Source organism: Poecilia mexicana, unplaced genomic scaffold, assembly GCF_051168715.1.
Source record: "Poecilia mexicana isolate PSO_F unplaced genomic scaffold, ASM5116871v1 scaffold_2, whole genome shotgun sequence".
NCBI classification, from domain to species: domain Eukaryota; kingdom Metazoa; phylum Chordata; class Actinopteri; order Cyprinodontiformes; family Poeciliidae; genus Poecilia; species Poecilia mexicana.
Window position 1 is genome coordinate 11,850,395 of NW_028263371.1, and position 17,078 is coordinate 11,867,472.

At 40.6% G+C, this 17,078-nt stretch overlaps 1 protein-coding gene and 1 long non-coding RNA gene across 2 annotated transcripts; one reads left to right on the top strand and one right to left on the bottom strand.

The window, feature by feature from the left end:
• Nucleotides 1–276: 276 nt before the first annotated feature.
• On the bottom strand, nucleotides 277–15,660 carry LOC148160426 (NLR family CARD domain-containing protein 3-like). The gene is made up of 10 exons (XM_088010791.1): nucleotides 15,303–15,660; nucleotides 12,296–12,442; nucleotides 11,400–11,519; nucleotides 10,137–10,215; nucleotides 9,830–10,031; nucleotides 5,464–7,219; nucleotides 3,508–3,687; nucleotides 2,370–2,543; nucleotides 1,694–1,846; nucleotides 277–1,176 (listed from the first exon to the last, which is right to left on the bottom strand). The coding sequence occupies exons 2-10, from the start codon at nucleotides 12,421–12,423 to the stop codon at nucleotides 1,161–1,163; spliced, it is 2,808 nt and encodes a 935-aa protein (XP_087866917.1). The 5' UTR covers nucleotides 12,424–12,442; nucleotides 15,303–15,660; the 3' UTR covers nucleotides 277–1,160.
• On the top strand, nucleotides 14,788–15,375 carry LOC148160427 (uncharacterized). Its single transcript, XR_015764861.1, has 2 exons — nucleotides 14,788–15,047; nucleotides 15,148–15,375. It is a non-coding gene; the product is annotated as an uncharacterized LOC148160427 (long non-coding RNA).
• Nucleotides 15,661–17,078: the final 1,418 nt, after the last annotated feature.

A 17,078-nucleotide genomic window follows, 5' to 3' on the forward strand; every position in this document is an offset into this window, starting at 1 on the left:
TGAGACTTAATGACTTTATTGCATTAATGTCTTCAATCATGAATCTCAGCAGTTCATGGAAAAGGTTCACCACAAAATCAGTTCAAAAGCTCAGATCAACTGAACAGGAAGTTTCTGTTGTTACTAAATAAACCGAAATTATTTAGTAAACCTAAATAAACAAAGTCAAAATGAAAACTTAAATATATTTTCAATTCTTTGTTGATCCTAATACAAAAAGCTAGACAGCATGAAGGATTAAAATAAAAGGTGCAGTTATTATATTTGTACAAAGAGCATTATTAAAATATTTATTAACCAAATAACCCATATTAGGTTAGAAGAAATATAAAAACATGAACCAATCAGCACATTATCTCAGTGATTCTCTGAGGTCTGAATAAATCAGTGAATCTCAGTAAAGAGCCTGATGTGACGCATCGAGTCCTAAAGTTCTCTAGAAAACTCAAAACATGAAACATGGAGTTAAAAAAGTAAAAACCAAAACAGGCTGAGGAATATTAAAGCTGAGGATCAATGAATATGATGCAAAACTTCATTATTTAAAGATTTTTAGAATGACTATAACAAAATAACAATATATACAGTATATTAAAATAATGTCCAGATAAATGCTGGATGTTCCTGAAAACTGCTCTAAGATCAGAGTTCCTGTGGGACATCCAGTTCTAAACTGGTTCAACTGGTTTCTGTGATGGAAGCTGAAGTTTCTCTGCAGTTTCCAGTAAAGCATCTTTTTATCTGTGGAGCTTTGAGGAACATTTTCCTGTCAACAGAAGAAGAAGCAGCAGAGAAAAGAGGTTTGAAGTGTCTTTATGATTCAAAGCTGAACTGAAAATGATTCCCATGTTTCCATCTCAGACCATTTCTGGTTCCAGGATGAAAATGAATCAGAGAGAAAAAAGATCAACTTTCCAGTTTATCCAGTTCAGATCAAAACTCCATGAAGCCTCTAAATGGAGCCCAGTTTGAATCGGATCTTTATTGATCCAAAGAGACAAACAATATCAGACACTAAATGACAGACATGAGAAAATAAACGGGAGGAAAATCTTGGGGGTCAGAGGTCATCATCATGATCCAGTCAGAGTCTCTTTAGACTCAAACTGCTGCAGCTTCAACCTCTGAGGATCAGCAGGACACAGAGATCGTTCTCTACTTTACAGAGACCAGAACCTGCAGAGAGAAGAAGGAAGGAGAGATCAGATCAGTGAGTGTTTCCAGCCTCTCCAGCAGCAGTCAGTGACGCAGCACATCCAGTAGATGGTTTCCAGGCTGCAGTCAGACTGATCTCAGAGCTGTGACCAAGATGAACCTGATCACTTGTTTCCTGTTGAACTGAGAGAACAAGCAGATCTGAGATCAGATCTGCTGCTGCCACAGTTTGATGAATGAGGACCACTGTCTCTAGACATGTTGGACGGCTGGACGCTGGAGTCCAGCTGGACGTCCTGGAGACATGGACACAGCAACAACACTCATCTTCACACCAACACAAACACAGGAACACAGCAAGCTGCTGCTCCTCTGATTGGCTGATTGCTGTCTCTGTGTCCAATCAGGAAGCCTGAACCATTCTCCTCCCACTGAGAAGCTGCAGCTTTACTGGGAACACTGGAGCTTTGCTTTGATGCTAACTGGGTTTAGTTCAATATGCTGACAGCAGCTGGACTCACTACAAACATTTACTTACCATAAAGTCTTTACAAAACGCTTCAGCTGCTGAACATCTGAATCCTTCAGGTTGTTTTCTCTCAGGTCCAGATCTGTCAGATGGAGGCTGTTGGACTTCAGAGCTGAGGCCAGAAAATCACAGCTGATCTTTGACAAACTGCAGCTGAACAACCTGAATAAAGAATAAAAGATGAGCTGAAGCCAACAGGATGCAGGTGAACCAGTCCAACAGAACCAGTTAAAGATTCTCATGAATATTAAAGCCAACAAGCTGCTGCTTCAATAAAGACCTGCTGACTTCAGAACCAGAACCAGAACCTGGTACTGGGTCATGTTGTGTTGGAGGATTTTAGTCAGTAAAATCATTCCAGGATCTGATCAAAGTGTTGAAGCATCAATCATTGATTATTGATTTGTTCCTGTCAGATTCCAGGAATTCACTTTTCTAGACTGGGTTGAATGACCTTTGACCTGCTTGACATGAGGGGGATTTCTACACACTGGGGGTCCGAATGCTGTCCTGTTCTGACCTCAGGTCAGCAGGTCCAACTCAGTTACACAGAGGGACTAAATTAAACTCTGGATCCAGGAACAAACTCAGAAAATATTTATTAGAACAGAAGATATGAACTTTGATTTATGATCAATTATATATAATTATTCACTGAATTATTGATTATTATATAATTACAAACCCCAATGTTTTCAGTCTGCAGCCTTCAGTCTGTAGAAAACCACAGAGATCCTTCAGTCCAGAAACTTCCAGGTTGGTTCTGTACAGGTCCAGTCCTGTCAGATGGGTCGGGTTGGACTTCAGAGCTGAGATCAGAGACGTCCAGCTGGTCTCTGACAACCTGCAGCTCAACAATCTGAATAAAGCATAAAAGATGAGCTGAAGCCAACAGGATGCAGTTAAAACTGAAATATGAACAAATAAATAATAAAATGTAGAAAATTAATTTCCCTGAATGTAAAAGAAACATGATGAACTGATTCTAACATCTGATCCAGTCAAACTGGTTTAAAGAGTCCAAACCAGCAGAACCAGAACATTTGATCAACAAAGAAACTCAAAGTTTTCTATGAGCAGCAGCCTGGATGAGGTGAGCTATTTCTGCTGGTTCCTGATCATCAGCTGGAGACCCGACTTGGTAACCGGATCAGAACCACTCAGTTTCTTCATCAATGGCCTTAGGTTCTTCTTAAAGCTGCTGAAAGCCAATGGAGGCCATTATTTCCTAAGGAGACGTGACCTGATGAAGCTTCATCACAGAGACGAGGCTCCAACCGACTGACAGCTGTCAGACTGAAGAGGACGGTTCCTCTCTGACCCGGCCCAACAGAACCACAGCTTCAGGACAAAGTGAGGAACCTGCTGCTGCTGCAAACCTCACTGTCATTCAGTTCATCTAGATTTGCTTTTCTACAATCAGTCACTTCTTAGATGTTTCATTAATGATGATTTGAACTGGTCAGTGTTTGTGGCTCGACTGGAGGAAAACATTTCATTCTGGATGTAAAGATGAGAATCAGAAATAAAACAATCTGAATCTTTACCAACCAAACTGAAACATCTCCATCGTTAATTAACTTCATTTGAATTATTTTACTCATTTTGTTCATCAGTCAGAAACATTTTAAAAACTGAAAAACAAAGTTCAATGATCTCAAAGCCTGAAATAAGAAAATCATTTATTTATAAGGTAAAAATTGTTTGAAATTTGAATCTGACATTTAAAAATATTGTTTTTAAATATTACAACTAAATTATTAATTAAACTAAGGATTAAAGTATCAATGAATGATTTTATTGTATAAATAGAGAAAACAAACCTCAGTTCCTTCACTTTACTGACTGAACTCTGCAGGATCTCAGACACATTCTTCATATCAGAGTCTCCAGCTCCATCTATGTAGATCTGACTTATTTCCAGTTCAGTCAGATCTGGGTTGGACTTCAGAGCTGAAGCCAAAACTTCACATTCAGCCTGTTGGATCAAACAGCCACCAAGTCTGTGATGAGAGAAGAAATAAATTCAGTTCTAATGAAATCAATCTGGATCATAAACAGATAAAATATGATAACAGTGATGTCATCATGATGTCATCATCTGATCAACATCTGATCTTCAGTTTACTGAGTTTGACCCGACAGAGAGTCTGTGCAGCTCCTGACTAAAGTCCAGGTTCTGGTTCTGGTTCTGGTCCAGGCTTCATGTCCTCAGACCTTCAGCTCAGTCAGATGTTGAAGATCTTCTATCATCTGTGAAGGAAAGTTCAGTTTCTCTGCAGCATCAGAGCCTCAAAGGAGCTGCAGCAGCTGATGAAGAGGCTGACTGAGCTGAATGAAGGAAACTACTGGAGATGATGGAGAGGAGGAGGAACTGCTCACAGCTCTGACAAGTCACACTGACTTGGACTAGACCGTTTGGCTCCTTGAGATCTTCCACCAAGCAGGAAGTGAGTTATAAATGAAGTGAGCAGAGCAGGAAGTCCAGCCTGCTGTGGACCTCTGGCATCTCTGGGTTTGTTTAGCCCATATCTGCTGCTGCAGCATCTAGAATCCTCCTCATCATTAATAATAGTAGTATATTCTATAGAAACGTGGCTCCCAGCAGCAGATTATTAAATGCTGCCACAGAGGAAACTGGGAGCAGACCAGACACATGATGCTCCCAGTTGTGTCTCCGTTCATCTGCTGGATTTGATGCTGTAACAAAGTAGAAAGTGGACAGTCGTCAACCTGCTTCAGCTAAAAGCTGCAGATTGTTCTGGTCGTCCTGCAGAGCAGCAGCAGAACCGGTCCTGCTGCTCCTTCAGGTCTGGACCGTCCTCTGTTGACCTGAGAGGAACTGGGACAAACTGGCTGGAAGAGGGACACGTGTCTCTGCAGTGGTCTGTCCATCGTCTCAGAGGAACAAAGGTTTGGATGTCAGAAGAAATTGTTGCTAAACTCCTAAAGAGCTGAAGAGCAAAACCCCTGGAGGAGACGGAGCGTTTGGGTCCAGCAGCATCTTCATGGTGAAGCAGTGAAAGTTCTCCAGAACTAAAGAGGCTGGATGTCTAAAGAGCTGAAGCTCATGTCTCTGCAAGTCTTCCTGGAGGACAGCTAACAGCTTCAACAAAGGCTGCAGATGAAGAGTTGATGAGGAAAATGGTTCCAGCTCTGGAAGCAGAGTTCTCAGAGCTTTGGGAGGATCTGACAGAAACTAGGACTTTTTCTGGAACCAGACAACAATCACCACATTTTGGTCTCAGTTACAAACTCAGAGGAAACTAGTGGAGGAGGAAGAGGAGAGGATGATGACGGGATGAAGAAGATCAACACTGTTCACAAAGTTTATAATTAATGCAACGCTTTATTTTAATGGTTCAACTTTCCATCAAACCTAAACAATTATTTTATAAAAACAGTCAAAGATCCTAAAAGGTGAATTATGGAGCAGCAGCTCAACGAGTGAAGAGAGTTTAAAGTTTAAAAAGTCTCTCTGGCTGATTGGATCTGAGAGGAAATAGACATTTTCTAGAGTTCAGGGTTTTCTATTCATTTCAACCTGAAAACTGATAAAAAGTTAAATATTTTTAAAAGATCAAAATGTGTAAAAACCAGAAGCTGCAGCTGTCCTGGATGAACTGAATGTTTAGATGTTTGAATGGCTGAAATCATCCAGAGGATGAAGGAAGTAGTTAAAGGCCAAAAACATCCAGAATCAACTTGAAGAAAGAAGAAGAAACAGGAGGACAATAGTGCTGAATCAGCATTCACACAATGAAAACATCTGGACTCACCGAGCCTTTCTGCAGTTCCTCACAGCTGGAAACAGTCTCTGTCGTCCATCATCTGATGTGTTGTACTTCTCCAGGTCCAACTCATCCAGAACCTCTGACATCTGCAGCATGAAGGCCAGAGCTGAACAGTCAGTCACTGAGAGCTGCTTCCCTGAATCCAGCAGCCGTTGGATCTCCTGATAAAATGAGACGTCGTTCATCTCCACCAGACAGTAGAAGATGTTGATGCTTCTGTCAGGAGAGATTCTATTAGTGTTCATCTTCTTCAGGTTGGTGATGATTCTCTGGATGGTTTCTGGACGGTTCTCTGTCTGACCCAGCAGATCCTCTAAGAGTCTCTGGTTGGACTCCACAGTGAGACCATGAAGGAAGCGGACAAACAGGTCCAGGTGGCCATTTTTACTGCTGAGGGATTTCTTCATGACTTTCTTCATGAACCCATCTAGAGATGTTTCATTGTATTTTTCTCCCAGGAACGTCTTGATGACCTCTGACCTCCTGCTGGTGAAGCAGTGGAGCATGTAGACGGCAGCCAGAAACTCCTGGACGCTCAGATGAACAAAGGAGTAGACGGAGATGTTGCGCGTTCCTCTCTCCGTTTTAAACATCTCAGTGAAAACTCCTGAGAACAACGCAGCATCTTTGATGTTGATGCCACATTTATCAAGATCTTTGTCATAGAAGACCAGGTTTCCCTCCAGCAGCTGATCTAGAGCCAGTCTTCCTAGAGACTCAATCAGCTTCCTGTTCTCTGGACTCCAGATATTTTTTGTCTTTCGTCGTCCATCAAACTTTTGCTTCTTGATTTTGAGCTGAACCAGCAGGAACTCTATGTACATCTCAGTCAGGGTCTTGGGCAGCTCTCCTCCCTCTCTGGTCTTCATCACATCCTCCAGAACTTTAGCAGTGATCCAGCAGAAAACTGGGATGTGACACATGATGTGGAGACTTTTGGATTTCTGGATGTGGGAGATGATCCTGCTGGCCTTCTCTTCATCATCTCTGAATCTCTTCCTGAAGTACTCCTCCTTCTGGGGGTCAGTGAACCCTCTGACCTCTGTTACCATGCCAACGCACTCAGCAGGGATCTGATTGGCTGCTGCAGGTCGTGTGGTTATCCAGAGGAGAGCAGAGGGAAGCAGTTTCCCCCTGATGAGGTTTGTCAGCAGAACATCCACTGAGCTGGACTCTGTAGCATCAGTCAGGATCAGATTATCACCAAAGTCCAGAGGAAGTCGACTCTCATCCAGACCGTCAAAGATGAACAGAACCTGGAACTTTTTAAAGCTGCGGATTCCTGCGTCTTTAATATCTTCAAAGAAGTGATGAATCAGTTCCACCAAGCTGAACTTTTCTTCTTTCAGTACATTCAGCTCTCTGAAAGTCAATGGAAATATGAACTGGATGTTCTGGTTGGTTCTGCCCTCAGCCCAGTCCAGAGTGAACTTCTGTGTTAACAGTGTTTTCCCAATGCCAGCCACTCCCATGGTCATCACTGTTCTGATTGGTTGATCACTTCCAGGTTTAAAGATGTCTTCTCTCCTGATTGTTTCTTGTTTCCTGGATGCTGTTTCAATCCGTCTGACCTCATGTTCCTGGTTGACCTCTCTAGTTAACCCCTCTGTGATGTGGAGCTCTGTGTAGATCTGGTTCAGAAAGGTTTGATTTCCAGGTTCAGCGACGCCTTCAGAGAGACTCTGGAACTTCTTCTTCAAGTTTAACTTGAGTTTCCGTTGACATTTTCCAGCTCGAGTCCCTGCATGGAGACAACACACTGTCGAGCTCATCCCATTTCCCCATGCTGGAGATTTTAGTTTAATAATAACAATAAATAAAGTTATCTTTAAAACTAATCACACAGGTGACATCAAGACCCAACAGTAGAGTCAGACGGTAATAAAATTAATCAGGTTGTTATTGTGTCCTGCAAACATTGCTTTAATTCTACTTTTTTCTATTTAATCATAAAAAAATCATAGTTAGCAGAAAGAGAGTCATGGAACAGGAAGAGCAGGTTTCCTGAAGAAAGAGGAAGTTTCCAGCCTGCAGTGAATAAAAATTGTTCAGAGTGCAAATTTCGGGGCATTAAAGGTTTAAGGAATAAAATCTAAACATTTGAGTAATTGGATAAAATCTAGAGTAAAATACTTAAATTAATAATGATAACTTATGATTAAACCAATAATCAATATTGGTTTAACCAGTGGTTGATGTTGGTTTGATTATAAGAATATTTACACTTACTCTTAAACTTATGGAAGAACTTACAGGTGAAACAAGTAACCAACTTTGGTATCAAATAATTAGAATAATGGATTATTCTTGGTTTCTTTTCAGAAATGTCTGTAATAACTCACATCATGATTATAATAAGAGTAACCAATAAGTTATGGTTATTATAAAATTATAAGTGAATGCTAAATCAGAGAAACTAAATGTTATAAATGTGATTTTGACATTGAACTTGAAATGGTGTAAAATGTGTAACTGTAACCAAAGGTCACTGATGTTGTTTTGGAGGTAGATGGTAGGTGAAGGGTCAAGGAGAGCAGAGGTGACCAAGACATTAGGTCATTAGAATAGACATCATGTCTCCAAGATGGTGATGGATATGAGATCATCTGTCCAAGCAGTCAGTACGGAGGAAACAGGTGCAGAATTCAGACAGGGAACTGAAAGTGCAGCTCAGGAGAAATAAAGTTCATCTGCAGTCTGAGGCTAACTAAAGAACAGTTGACGTCAAGTAAAAACGCACGTGAGGAAAGAAAGTGTGTGGCTGCTGATAAGAATAAAAAGACACCAGACAGGAGGATCGAGGTTCTTCGTTCCGCAGCGTTAGAGTCGAGCACACATGGAGATGCAGAATCAACGGAGGGCTGCTTGCTGATACCCCGGGACGACTGCTCGCTGCACAAGGAAGGAACAAGATCCGTTTACCCACAACCCGGGATTCTGATTCGACTGCGGCCCTACACTCAACCCAAAGGATTCCAACGATGCTGCAGTGGACATGGGGAATAGACAAAGATCTCATATGGATTAAGGACTGGGTTTATGAGGATTCTCACCAGTTCAACTTTGGATTTATTCTAAAAGGATTCTGCCAAGACAAAGACAGGACTCCATCCATGGACGTTAAAGTTTTCTGCTGCCAAGGAACGTCTCTGGATCTGGGTTTGAGTAAAACTGCCTCCCTCAAAGCCTCTATTTAGATTTAGACACAGTGTAGGGTTTAGAATTAGGTGAGGTTTCTAAATTTTCTTAAACCTATTGATTACTTAACCTTTTGTTGAAATGCTGTAAGTCTTTCTCCCCTGCTAAAGCTTGCTAATAAAAATACTAAAGTCTAATTTGATATTGTGGACAGTTAAATTAATTGAGTCAACTAGATTTAATTCTTCTGATTAATGTGAAATCAATGTAATGGTCCTAGTAAATTAGGGTGGCTTCGTACGTTCTTTAGTTCAGATAAATAATGACCCTGGGACTTATTCCTCTTCTCTAAAATTATCTAAGTTGTAACAAGTGCACGTTAATGAATAGAGAAAGAGCTACCGTGAACAGATGTGGTTTATGAGCTCGGACACCGGCGGGGCTACTCCGATGTCTGAATCACAGACTGAAGCAGGTCATAACGTCTTGGATGAAGGTAGTTAGAACTTAGATGAGTCTTTCCCATGTCCAGCTTAAACAAAAGTTCTCTACATTCTTATTTGCGGTAATACCCAGGAATTAGAGGCTTTTCGGACCCGTGAGATGGAGAGCTGGTCAGTATTCAGTCCGCTGGAGGTTAGGAGGAGTTAGGGGCGTGGCTGAGTATTAACAAATGCCTGCAGCTCAGTTCAACAAGGAGACCTTCTAGCCACCTCTTCTGTCTGGATGCATGTAGATGGACGGTAGACAGTCGGAGAGTTCATGTCATGCAGATCAGCAGCAGTTTATCATTTACTGGCCCTCAATGTTGGCGCTGCTGCATCACAGGGTGAATTTGGTAGCTGTCTGTGTGTTTCTGAAGGTTCTTCATCTGCAGCTGAATGGAACATTTTTATGTACTGGGTGCAGGAATTAATACTAAAATGGGTTTTTATCTTGTGCATTGCTGCCATGTTGGTTTTTTACAGTATTTTACGGTAAATATAAAGTTCCCAAAGTTTATATTTCATGAGCAGCACATCAGTCACCACAGGTGATGTTTAAATAAAAAAGCTGCTGAATCCAGAACGTCATTGAGCTCATGTGACTGTTTGATTAAGATTTTCTGTGTTTGTTCGTTTCTCTTGTTTGATTTCAGTTGAATTCATTTTCTCATGTAATCATGTTTTAATTATTCAACATAACAGCAGAATTGTTGTAGAAATCCTCTTACTGCTCTGCAGACGGTCAGCCAGCTCCTCCTGCTTCATCTTCCTCAGGAAGTTCAGGGTGATCTTCATCACCGCCTTTCTGCTCCTCCTCTGCTCCTCATCCTCACTCTGACCCTCTGAGCATTCTGGGTCATCTGGACTCAGAACCTTTTGGATCTTCTTCAGCTCGTTCTTCACGAATGTGACAATGTTTTCCTCCAGCAGCTGGAACAGAATGAGAAGATATCAGACTAGATCTGAACATCAGGTCCATGTTGGACAGACTGACAGTCCTCTGGTCTACAGACTGAACAGAACCGATGTACAGACCATAAATATGGAGTCCAGCTGTGTTTGGTGCTGCTGGACAGACGGATCAGTGGGAACCTCTGAGCTCTGCAGATCCTCTCTGTGGAGGAACCAGGACAAATGAAAAAGGATCTGTCTGTCCACACAGAGACAACATTATAGCTGCATGGCCACTTATAGTTCTATTTTCTATGTTACATTTTAATACCTGATGTATATGTGGCTCAGATTTTTATAGATAATCTATTCCAGAGTAGCTTTTGTGTGGATCTGAGTAAAATGTGTCGTCTCTCTTCTTGGGGTTGATATTTCTCCAAGCATCAATCAGACCAGCTCTTTATAATATTATTTAGCATTCTGGATGTCGTTGTCTGTGGCCCATAATCAGAAGAGTATCTAACTAATATATTATTTTAAACCGTATTAAAGTCTCCCCCCATCAGTTTCATTCCTTTTCCATCATCAGTTATTATTCTGACTGTTTGTTTCAGGAAACTGTCCTTCTCCTCATATACATTTATTACTCAAATTGTCATTTCTCCGATTCGTCCTACAATCATTACATATCTTCCTTCTTTATCCTTTTCCTCTTTTTCAACTTCAAACAAAATCCCTATTTTGAGTCAAATTGCTGCCTTTTCCAAATGAAACAGAAAATGTCTGACCTGCCCTCTCCCTTCTCATTTTCTGTGTTGGTTCTCCATCAGGTGTGTCTCCTGTAATAAAGCTGCTGTGCATCACCTGAGCCAATGCTGGGTAACCAACCACAGCCAACATTCAGTGAATCTTTAAGATCATTCATCCTGCCTGATGTCTCACTGAGCACTGAAGCAGAGAGACAGTAGAAAACAGGAGCAGGAAGAAAGACTTTTGAAGCTTTGAGTTTAAAAACCTTCTGCTTTAGTCTGTCTGTTATTACTGTTTGAAAGAAATGTGTTTTTATCTTCATTTAGGTTCAAATCAGCTTAAGATGCAAAACTGCATGATCACAATCCAAGTAGATAAATGTTATGTTGTTGGTTAAATCTTGGATTTAACAAGAAAATAAAAAGTTGATGAAGAAACTTTAATTTCAAGGTTTTAGGGTTGAGTTTTGTTGTGGAGTTGGACAAAGTTTATCCCATCAATCAATCACTAGTCATCAATGTTAATAAATATCATGGAGCAGAAAATGGACGCATAATAAAGCCTCCTTTACTTTCTGCCTGTCTCCTCGTGTATCCAAGCCTAGAACCAGTCCTGCTCTGCAGAGTCACATGAACCAGTTAGAAACTGGTTTCTTACTCTGGTTCTGATGGTCCAGGTTCAGTTCTGAAGAATGGATTGTGTCGTTTGGACCGGTCACTCCTCATGGAGGGACAGCTGGATCCTGGAGGTTCTGCTTTCCGTTTAAGCTTCTGACGTCTGAAACATAAACATGTTGTTATTCAGATCAATCAGTGAGAAACTGAGATAAAAACCAGAGAAGAAGCTCTGAACACAAACTGCTGCAGGTCTGAAGCTCCAGAGTGAAACATTCAGACTGATCTGTTGGTCAAACTGAACCTTCATTCAACTTTATTAGTTCAGTTCATTTCAGCAGCAAGGCAGTTCAAGGCGCTTTGCATAATAAAGACAGAAAGCTATAAAGAAAACACCAGGCATTCAACAACTGAACAGACATTATATTTGATGAGAGCATCACCAAAATCATAACCATCAAATATGTTGGTCACTGTTTCATTTATAATCAAAGCCACTAAAATCAGATGGTTTTTAGTCTGGAGTTAAAGAAATTCAGTGTTTCGACTCTTGTACAGTTTTCTGGAAGTTTATACAATTTAAACTTTGACAAACTCACCTGGTTCATCTTCTTGTAAAAATCAGTTTAGTGACGTGATTGAGACGAGAGACTAGTGATGGAAAAGTTACTACAGAGTAAAGAGTCAACTAGTTGCTGCAACATCCAGTTCAGAGACAATCTGAGTCGTTGCTCCTCACATTGTTGCTGGTTTTTGTTTTCATTTTCATCATTTTTCATTCAAACTGATTTACTGACCAACATCCTTCATGTTTAACTTTAAATTAATATGGAAGAAATTTAAGTTACTTTTGATCAAACACTGAAGATCAACCAGTTAATATCATCTATATTTTATCTCTATAGATTCACATGAACCAGATAGAAACTGGTTTCTTACTTTCTGTCTGAGGGTCCAGGTTCAGTACTGAAGAATGGATCTTCATGTTTGGACCAGTCACTCCTCACAGACGGACTGATGGGTCCTGGAGGTTTTGCTCTGTCCTTCTTTAGATCCAGATCTTCCATCTTCTGGACTTCAGTCAGCCTGAGAAAGAAACCAGAACCAGTCAGACCAGTGGTCCAGGTCCAGTAAGTGTCCTGTGAAGCAGAAAGCTGGTTCCCATCAGGAGTTCAGAGGATCAGAGTGAATCAGATGAATGAACAAGTGAACATTTCCTATGAACTAGTGAACTTGTTTAGCTCCCACAGTGGACCTGAACGCATCATGACTCTATTGTAGCTCCGTATGGAGGGAGTCAGTGTGCAGAAGGTTCTGAGGGAGCAGCAGCTCAGGTCGGGTCCACAGCTCTCCTCCAGACAGAACCGGGTCCAGCTGGGATCTCAGCAACATGTCAGCCTCTGTGGTCATGTGAGCAGCTCAGCAGGATTTCCTCTCAGCTAAAGCTGCTTTCAGGGACCACAGCATCCAGCTGAGGTACCAGCTGGACCCACTGCAAGGAATCATGGGTAATCAGCTGCTTCAATGAGGGGATGAAGCCCCCAAACACTCAGCGAGGCCCGATTCTTTCTGCTGCAAGGAGCAACAAGAGGTAAAAATAAAAAAAGACCAAAGTCAGTGAAGAGGAAGAGAGGAAATCTGTGGACTGGTTAAAGCCGGTTCTGATCCAGACAAGAGAAACATCAGTTTGTGATGAACCCAGACTGATGAGGGACGGAGTGATGTGTTTCACTTTCTGCTGACTTCAACAAGCAAAGAAACTAGTTTAAAACTGTTTTTGTTCTGATTTTTTGGTTAAAAAGATTCACAGAGAGTCCCTACAACAAGAACACTGATGTAAAAAAGTTACATGAGGTTAACTTTTTTAGTTTAATTTATTTAGGTTAGATTTGAGAAGGTCGTTGCTGCACACTCCACTCAAACAGATCAGATTTAGATGCAGCTGTCATGGTGGACCACTTTATCTCTAAAGCACTTAAAATAAAACAGCAGCTGACCAAAGGGTTGCAGGAAAATGAAAACAAATGATAAAATATAAGAAAAATAGAAATCAAACATCAGAAATACAAGTAGCAGTGCAGCATTAACCCTTGTGTGTGCGAGGACTGAGGTAAACGTAGAGGTCTATGGAAAATGATCCAGGTTTTACGTGTGTGGGGTCGATTGGACCCCATTTCAACATACAAGGTGAAGACAAGGGTTTTAACCCTATAGCTCACTCAGGGTTAAAACCCAGAGAAATAAATGGGTTTTAAGTGAGTTCTTAAAAGTTGTATCATAGAGTTGATCATTCACCAGGTTAACTCTGCAGTTACTGAGCTGTGTTGTGGTCAAGACCACCTAACCCGAGACCAAGACAAGACCAAGACTTTTAGGGGCCGAGACCAAGTCGAGACCAAGACCGAGGGAAGTCGAGACCGAGTCAAGACCAAGACCAGCGGCCTGCGTTAAATGACACGATAAAATTTGAAATATTATCAAAATTGCTTCTCAAATTGATCTGAAAGATCCATATTCCCATAAAAACACCTAGATATTAAATACTTAATAAATTTTACCAATATTAAAGTGAAGTGCTACAATCCGCTGTGGTCTCGTGCCATCCCTAAAAAGATAACGCCCATATTAGTCATGTCAGAAACCATCACTGTCTGCACCTTTAAACATAGCAATTGAGGCAATGCTCTGACGGTAAATAACGCTCAACTATGAACACTGACCAGGGAGCAACAAAGAAGTAACCAAGCACAAGGTGCTCACTGTGACTGTTTTCACCCTCTCTCCCGCTACATGAGGCCAGGTAGTCTGACACCATGGCAGACATGACAGCTGCCACTTTGAACGAAAACGATCATAGAGCAATGTGCATGCTTTTTCATTCTTGTGTTTTATTTATTCGTTAATTAAAAAAATATCAATGCATATGATTAAATAATGATAGCTACTGCAGTGTACCCAAAGCATTACAAGAACAAAGAACGGCTCTCAGTGACCCTCCAGTCCTATTTTCTAAGTAAAGAGCCGTTCAGAAGAACCGGACTGTTCCTGAATATCACATCATTATATTGCAGACTTTTGGACACAGCGTTGTCCCATATCTGGGACAAGTCAGTCAACACCTCCGCACAATAATTAAGTGCAGTGAGTGACTTTTTTTCCATCACAAATGCTTAGTGTCTCTATACAGCTAGCTTCGCTAACATCACGTCAACGGAGCTTACCTTTCTTTGAGCTACTTTTCTAAGTGACGAACAAAGTTAGACGTTTTCCCCACTGGCTGTGAAAATGAAGCGCTGCTGAGTTAGCAGTGCCCATCGGATTTCTTATGATTTATGCAGCGCTATTATATTACTGACGATTAGACAGACATCTTCTGTCACTCAGAGGAAACCACTGCGCATGTCCTGGAGCGCCGCGTTGCGAGTGAAGGGTGGGGAGGGGGAGTAACAGAAACACGTTATTGCCTGGATTTTAGTCGGTGCGTTTGGCATCCACGGAAAACAAAGATGTTAACAAAGAAACTGGACAGTATGCTGTACGCTTAGTGATATTTTCACAGTTGCGGTCTCGACTGATCTTGCAATAAAATGCCGAGTCCTCAGCGCCCGAGACCAAATGCCATCAAAAAATGGTCTAGAGACCAAGACCGATCTCGAGTACTACAACACTGTTGCTGAGCTGTGTGTTTATGGTTTGTGTTATTTCTCTCATAATGTATCCTCACTTAGAATCACTTTATAAGCAGCAACGTCTCACAATAAAACATTTCATTGAATCTAATTCCTTTCCAGATCAGAGCACTGCTGTGGGGGACCACACCCTATGAGAGACGAGGCCCCCCAGACCGAGGTGGCCGAGGCCCCGGGAAGCCTCGGAGGGTTTATCGGTCAGAAAGGCTCCAGAGAGCCGAGAGAGACTCGGAGGGACCCGGAGCGGCAACACTTACCTCTGTTAACAAGTCAACATGTTATTTCCACCCTCCGCTCAAAATGGAGGCTGACTTGAAGAAAAATAACAAAGTTAGTTTCAGTTTCTTTTTCACAGAAAGTCAGGTGACTTGTGTTTCCTTCTGCGTCCAGAATCAAAGTTTGATTCTTCAGTTTCAGTTTACAAAGTGAAATAAAACTAGTATAAAGATAGAAAACTTTCGGTATTTCTGTTTTGCTGTTATTGAAGAAGATTTGGAGCTGAGCAGCTTTTTGTTCTGCAGAAAACCAGCAGAACAAACGAGTTTAACAGGTTTTTGATTGTGGATTATGAGCGCTCACTGCCCTCTGGTGGTCAACTATTGTAACTACAGATATTCCGCTACATACTAACCAGGTAATTTGTTTAACTTCATTTGTTCTCATTTTCACCTTTACCAGGTCAAATAAAATCAGCTTAAATTAATGTTTTTAAAGAGCCACTGCAGGGTTAATAAATGGAAAAGAAAATTAAACTTACTTAGTTAAAAATCCTCACAAAAAGAGGATGTCTGTAACTTTAAGAATCAAGCCTGAAAAAATATATAAACTATAAAAATGCGTAATTAAATCCAACCTGCTGAGATCAGAACATTGAGCAGGATGAAAATGCTGCTCAATGCATTTTTTTTCCTAATGGGAAAAAAACTTGATATAAAAGTTAAAGTTTAAAATGTGACTAGTTAATATTACTTATTTAACTGCAATCTGTTGCATAACTGAATTCATCTGTGAATAAATGTATTACATGTACAACAACATCAAGGTGCAACTGCTAATATTATTTAAATACTTTAATCTGTTTTAAATGACTAGGAACAGGAAAGTTATATGGTGGTGGTGGAAAACCTCGGCAGAATTTAATTTCATGCTTCTAAATAAAAGTTTAAGGGTGGAAACAAGAAAAGTAAAATGCATTATTTAATTTAAAGCTAACAGAGGATATGAACTCATTTCCATAGCTCTTAATGTGAAAGTATTCAAAAGAAGTGGAAGTGATGTGTAAATTCTCTAGCTTAATGGCATAGCTGTAGTTTCTTATCACCATAGACATCATACTGATTGTTTTGAAAAACACAAACCGGAAGTGTCTTATTTGTCTTTAAATTTGTCTCAGTATATAATATAAATATTACTTAATAATGTTGTAATGTTATTTACACATTTAAAAATATTATTTAGTAACTTACCAATAATTATCAACATAATATTAAAAATTATTCAATCTCCCGATTATTATAAAGGTTCTTTAAAACCCCAGCAACTTAGTCTTGCGAGAATATTTTACGCTTTCTTATTTTGTTTTACTGTTTGATCCACGAGCGCATCAGTGCATATTAATACATTTTAAAATATTAATTAAAGTGTGCAGTGTTGTGTCGCTGGTGCCCCCTCTCTTCCCTAGGGGGCAGCAGAGAGCAACATGTAGGCGATGGGAGGAAGAAGAGCTAGAAAAGTGTCCGGTTGTTGTGGGGAGCGCAGTGTGTTAGTTTTAGGGAAGTCAGCTGTTTGTTGTACTTGAGACCAGCCCGTTTAAAACCAGCCTCTGATTGGACTCTGAGCCAATGACAGTCCACACATCCTCCTTTTCATGCAGGCCTTTAAATAAAGACCTGGACTAAAGATTCTCTTTTTATCCTGCATTGTGATGCTCGACCATTAAGAAAGGATAACCTATGTTTAATGGCTTTTTTTTTTTTTTTTTTTTACAAGTTTTTACCTGCAAGACAAAGAAAATGATTAGTGACCAAATGATC

What these genes read in the sequence shown, in the direction of transcription:
- LOC148160426 (XM_088010791.1), bottom strand. Translation starts at nt 12,423, where the DNA reads ATGGAAGATCTGGATCTAAAGAAGGACAGAGCAAAACCTCCAGGACCC. An exon ending in AGCTGGACTCCATATTTATG is followed by an intron (nt 10,032 to 10,136) that starts GTCTGTACATCG and finishes ATTCTGTTCCAG; the next exon opens with CTGCTGGAGGAAAACATTGT. An exon ending in AGGAACTGCAGAAAGGCTCG is followed by an intron (nt 3,688 to 5,463) that starts GTGAGTCCAGAT and finishes CTCTCATCACAG; the next exon opens with ACTTGGTGGCTGTTTGATCC.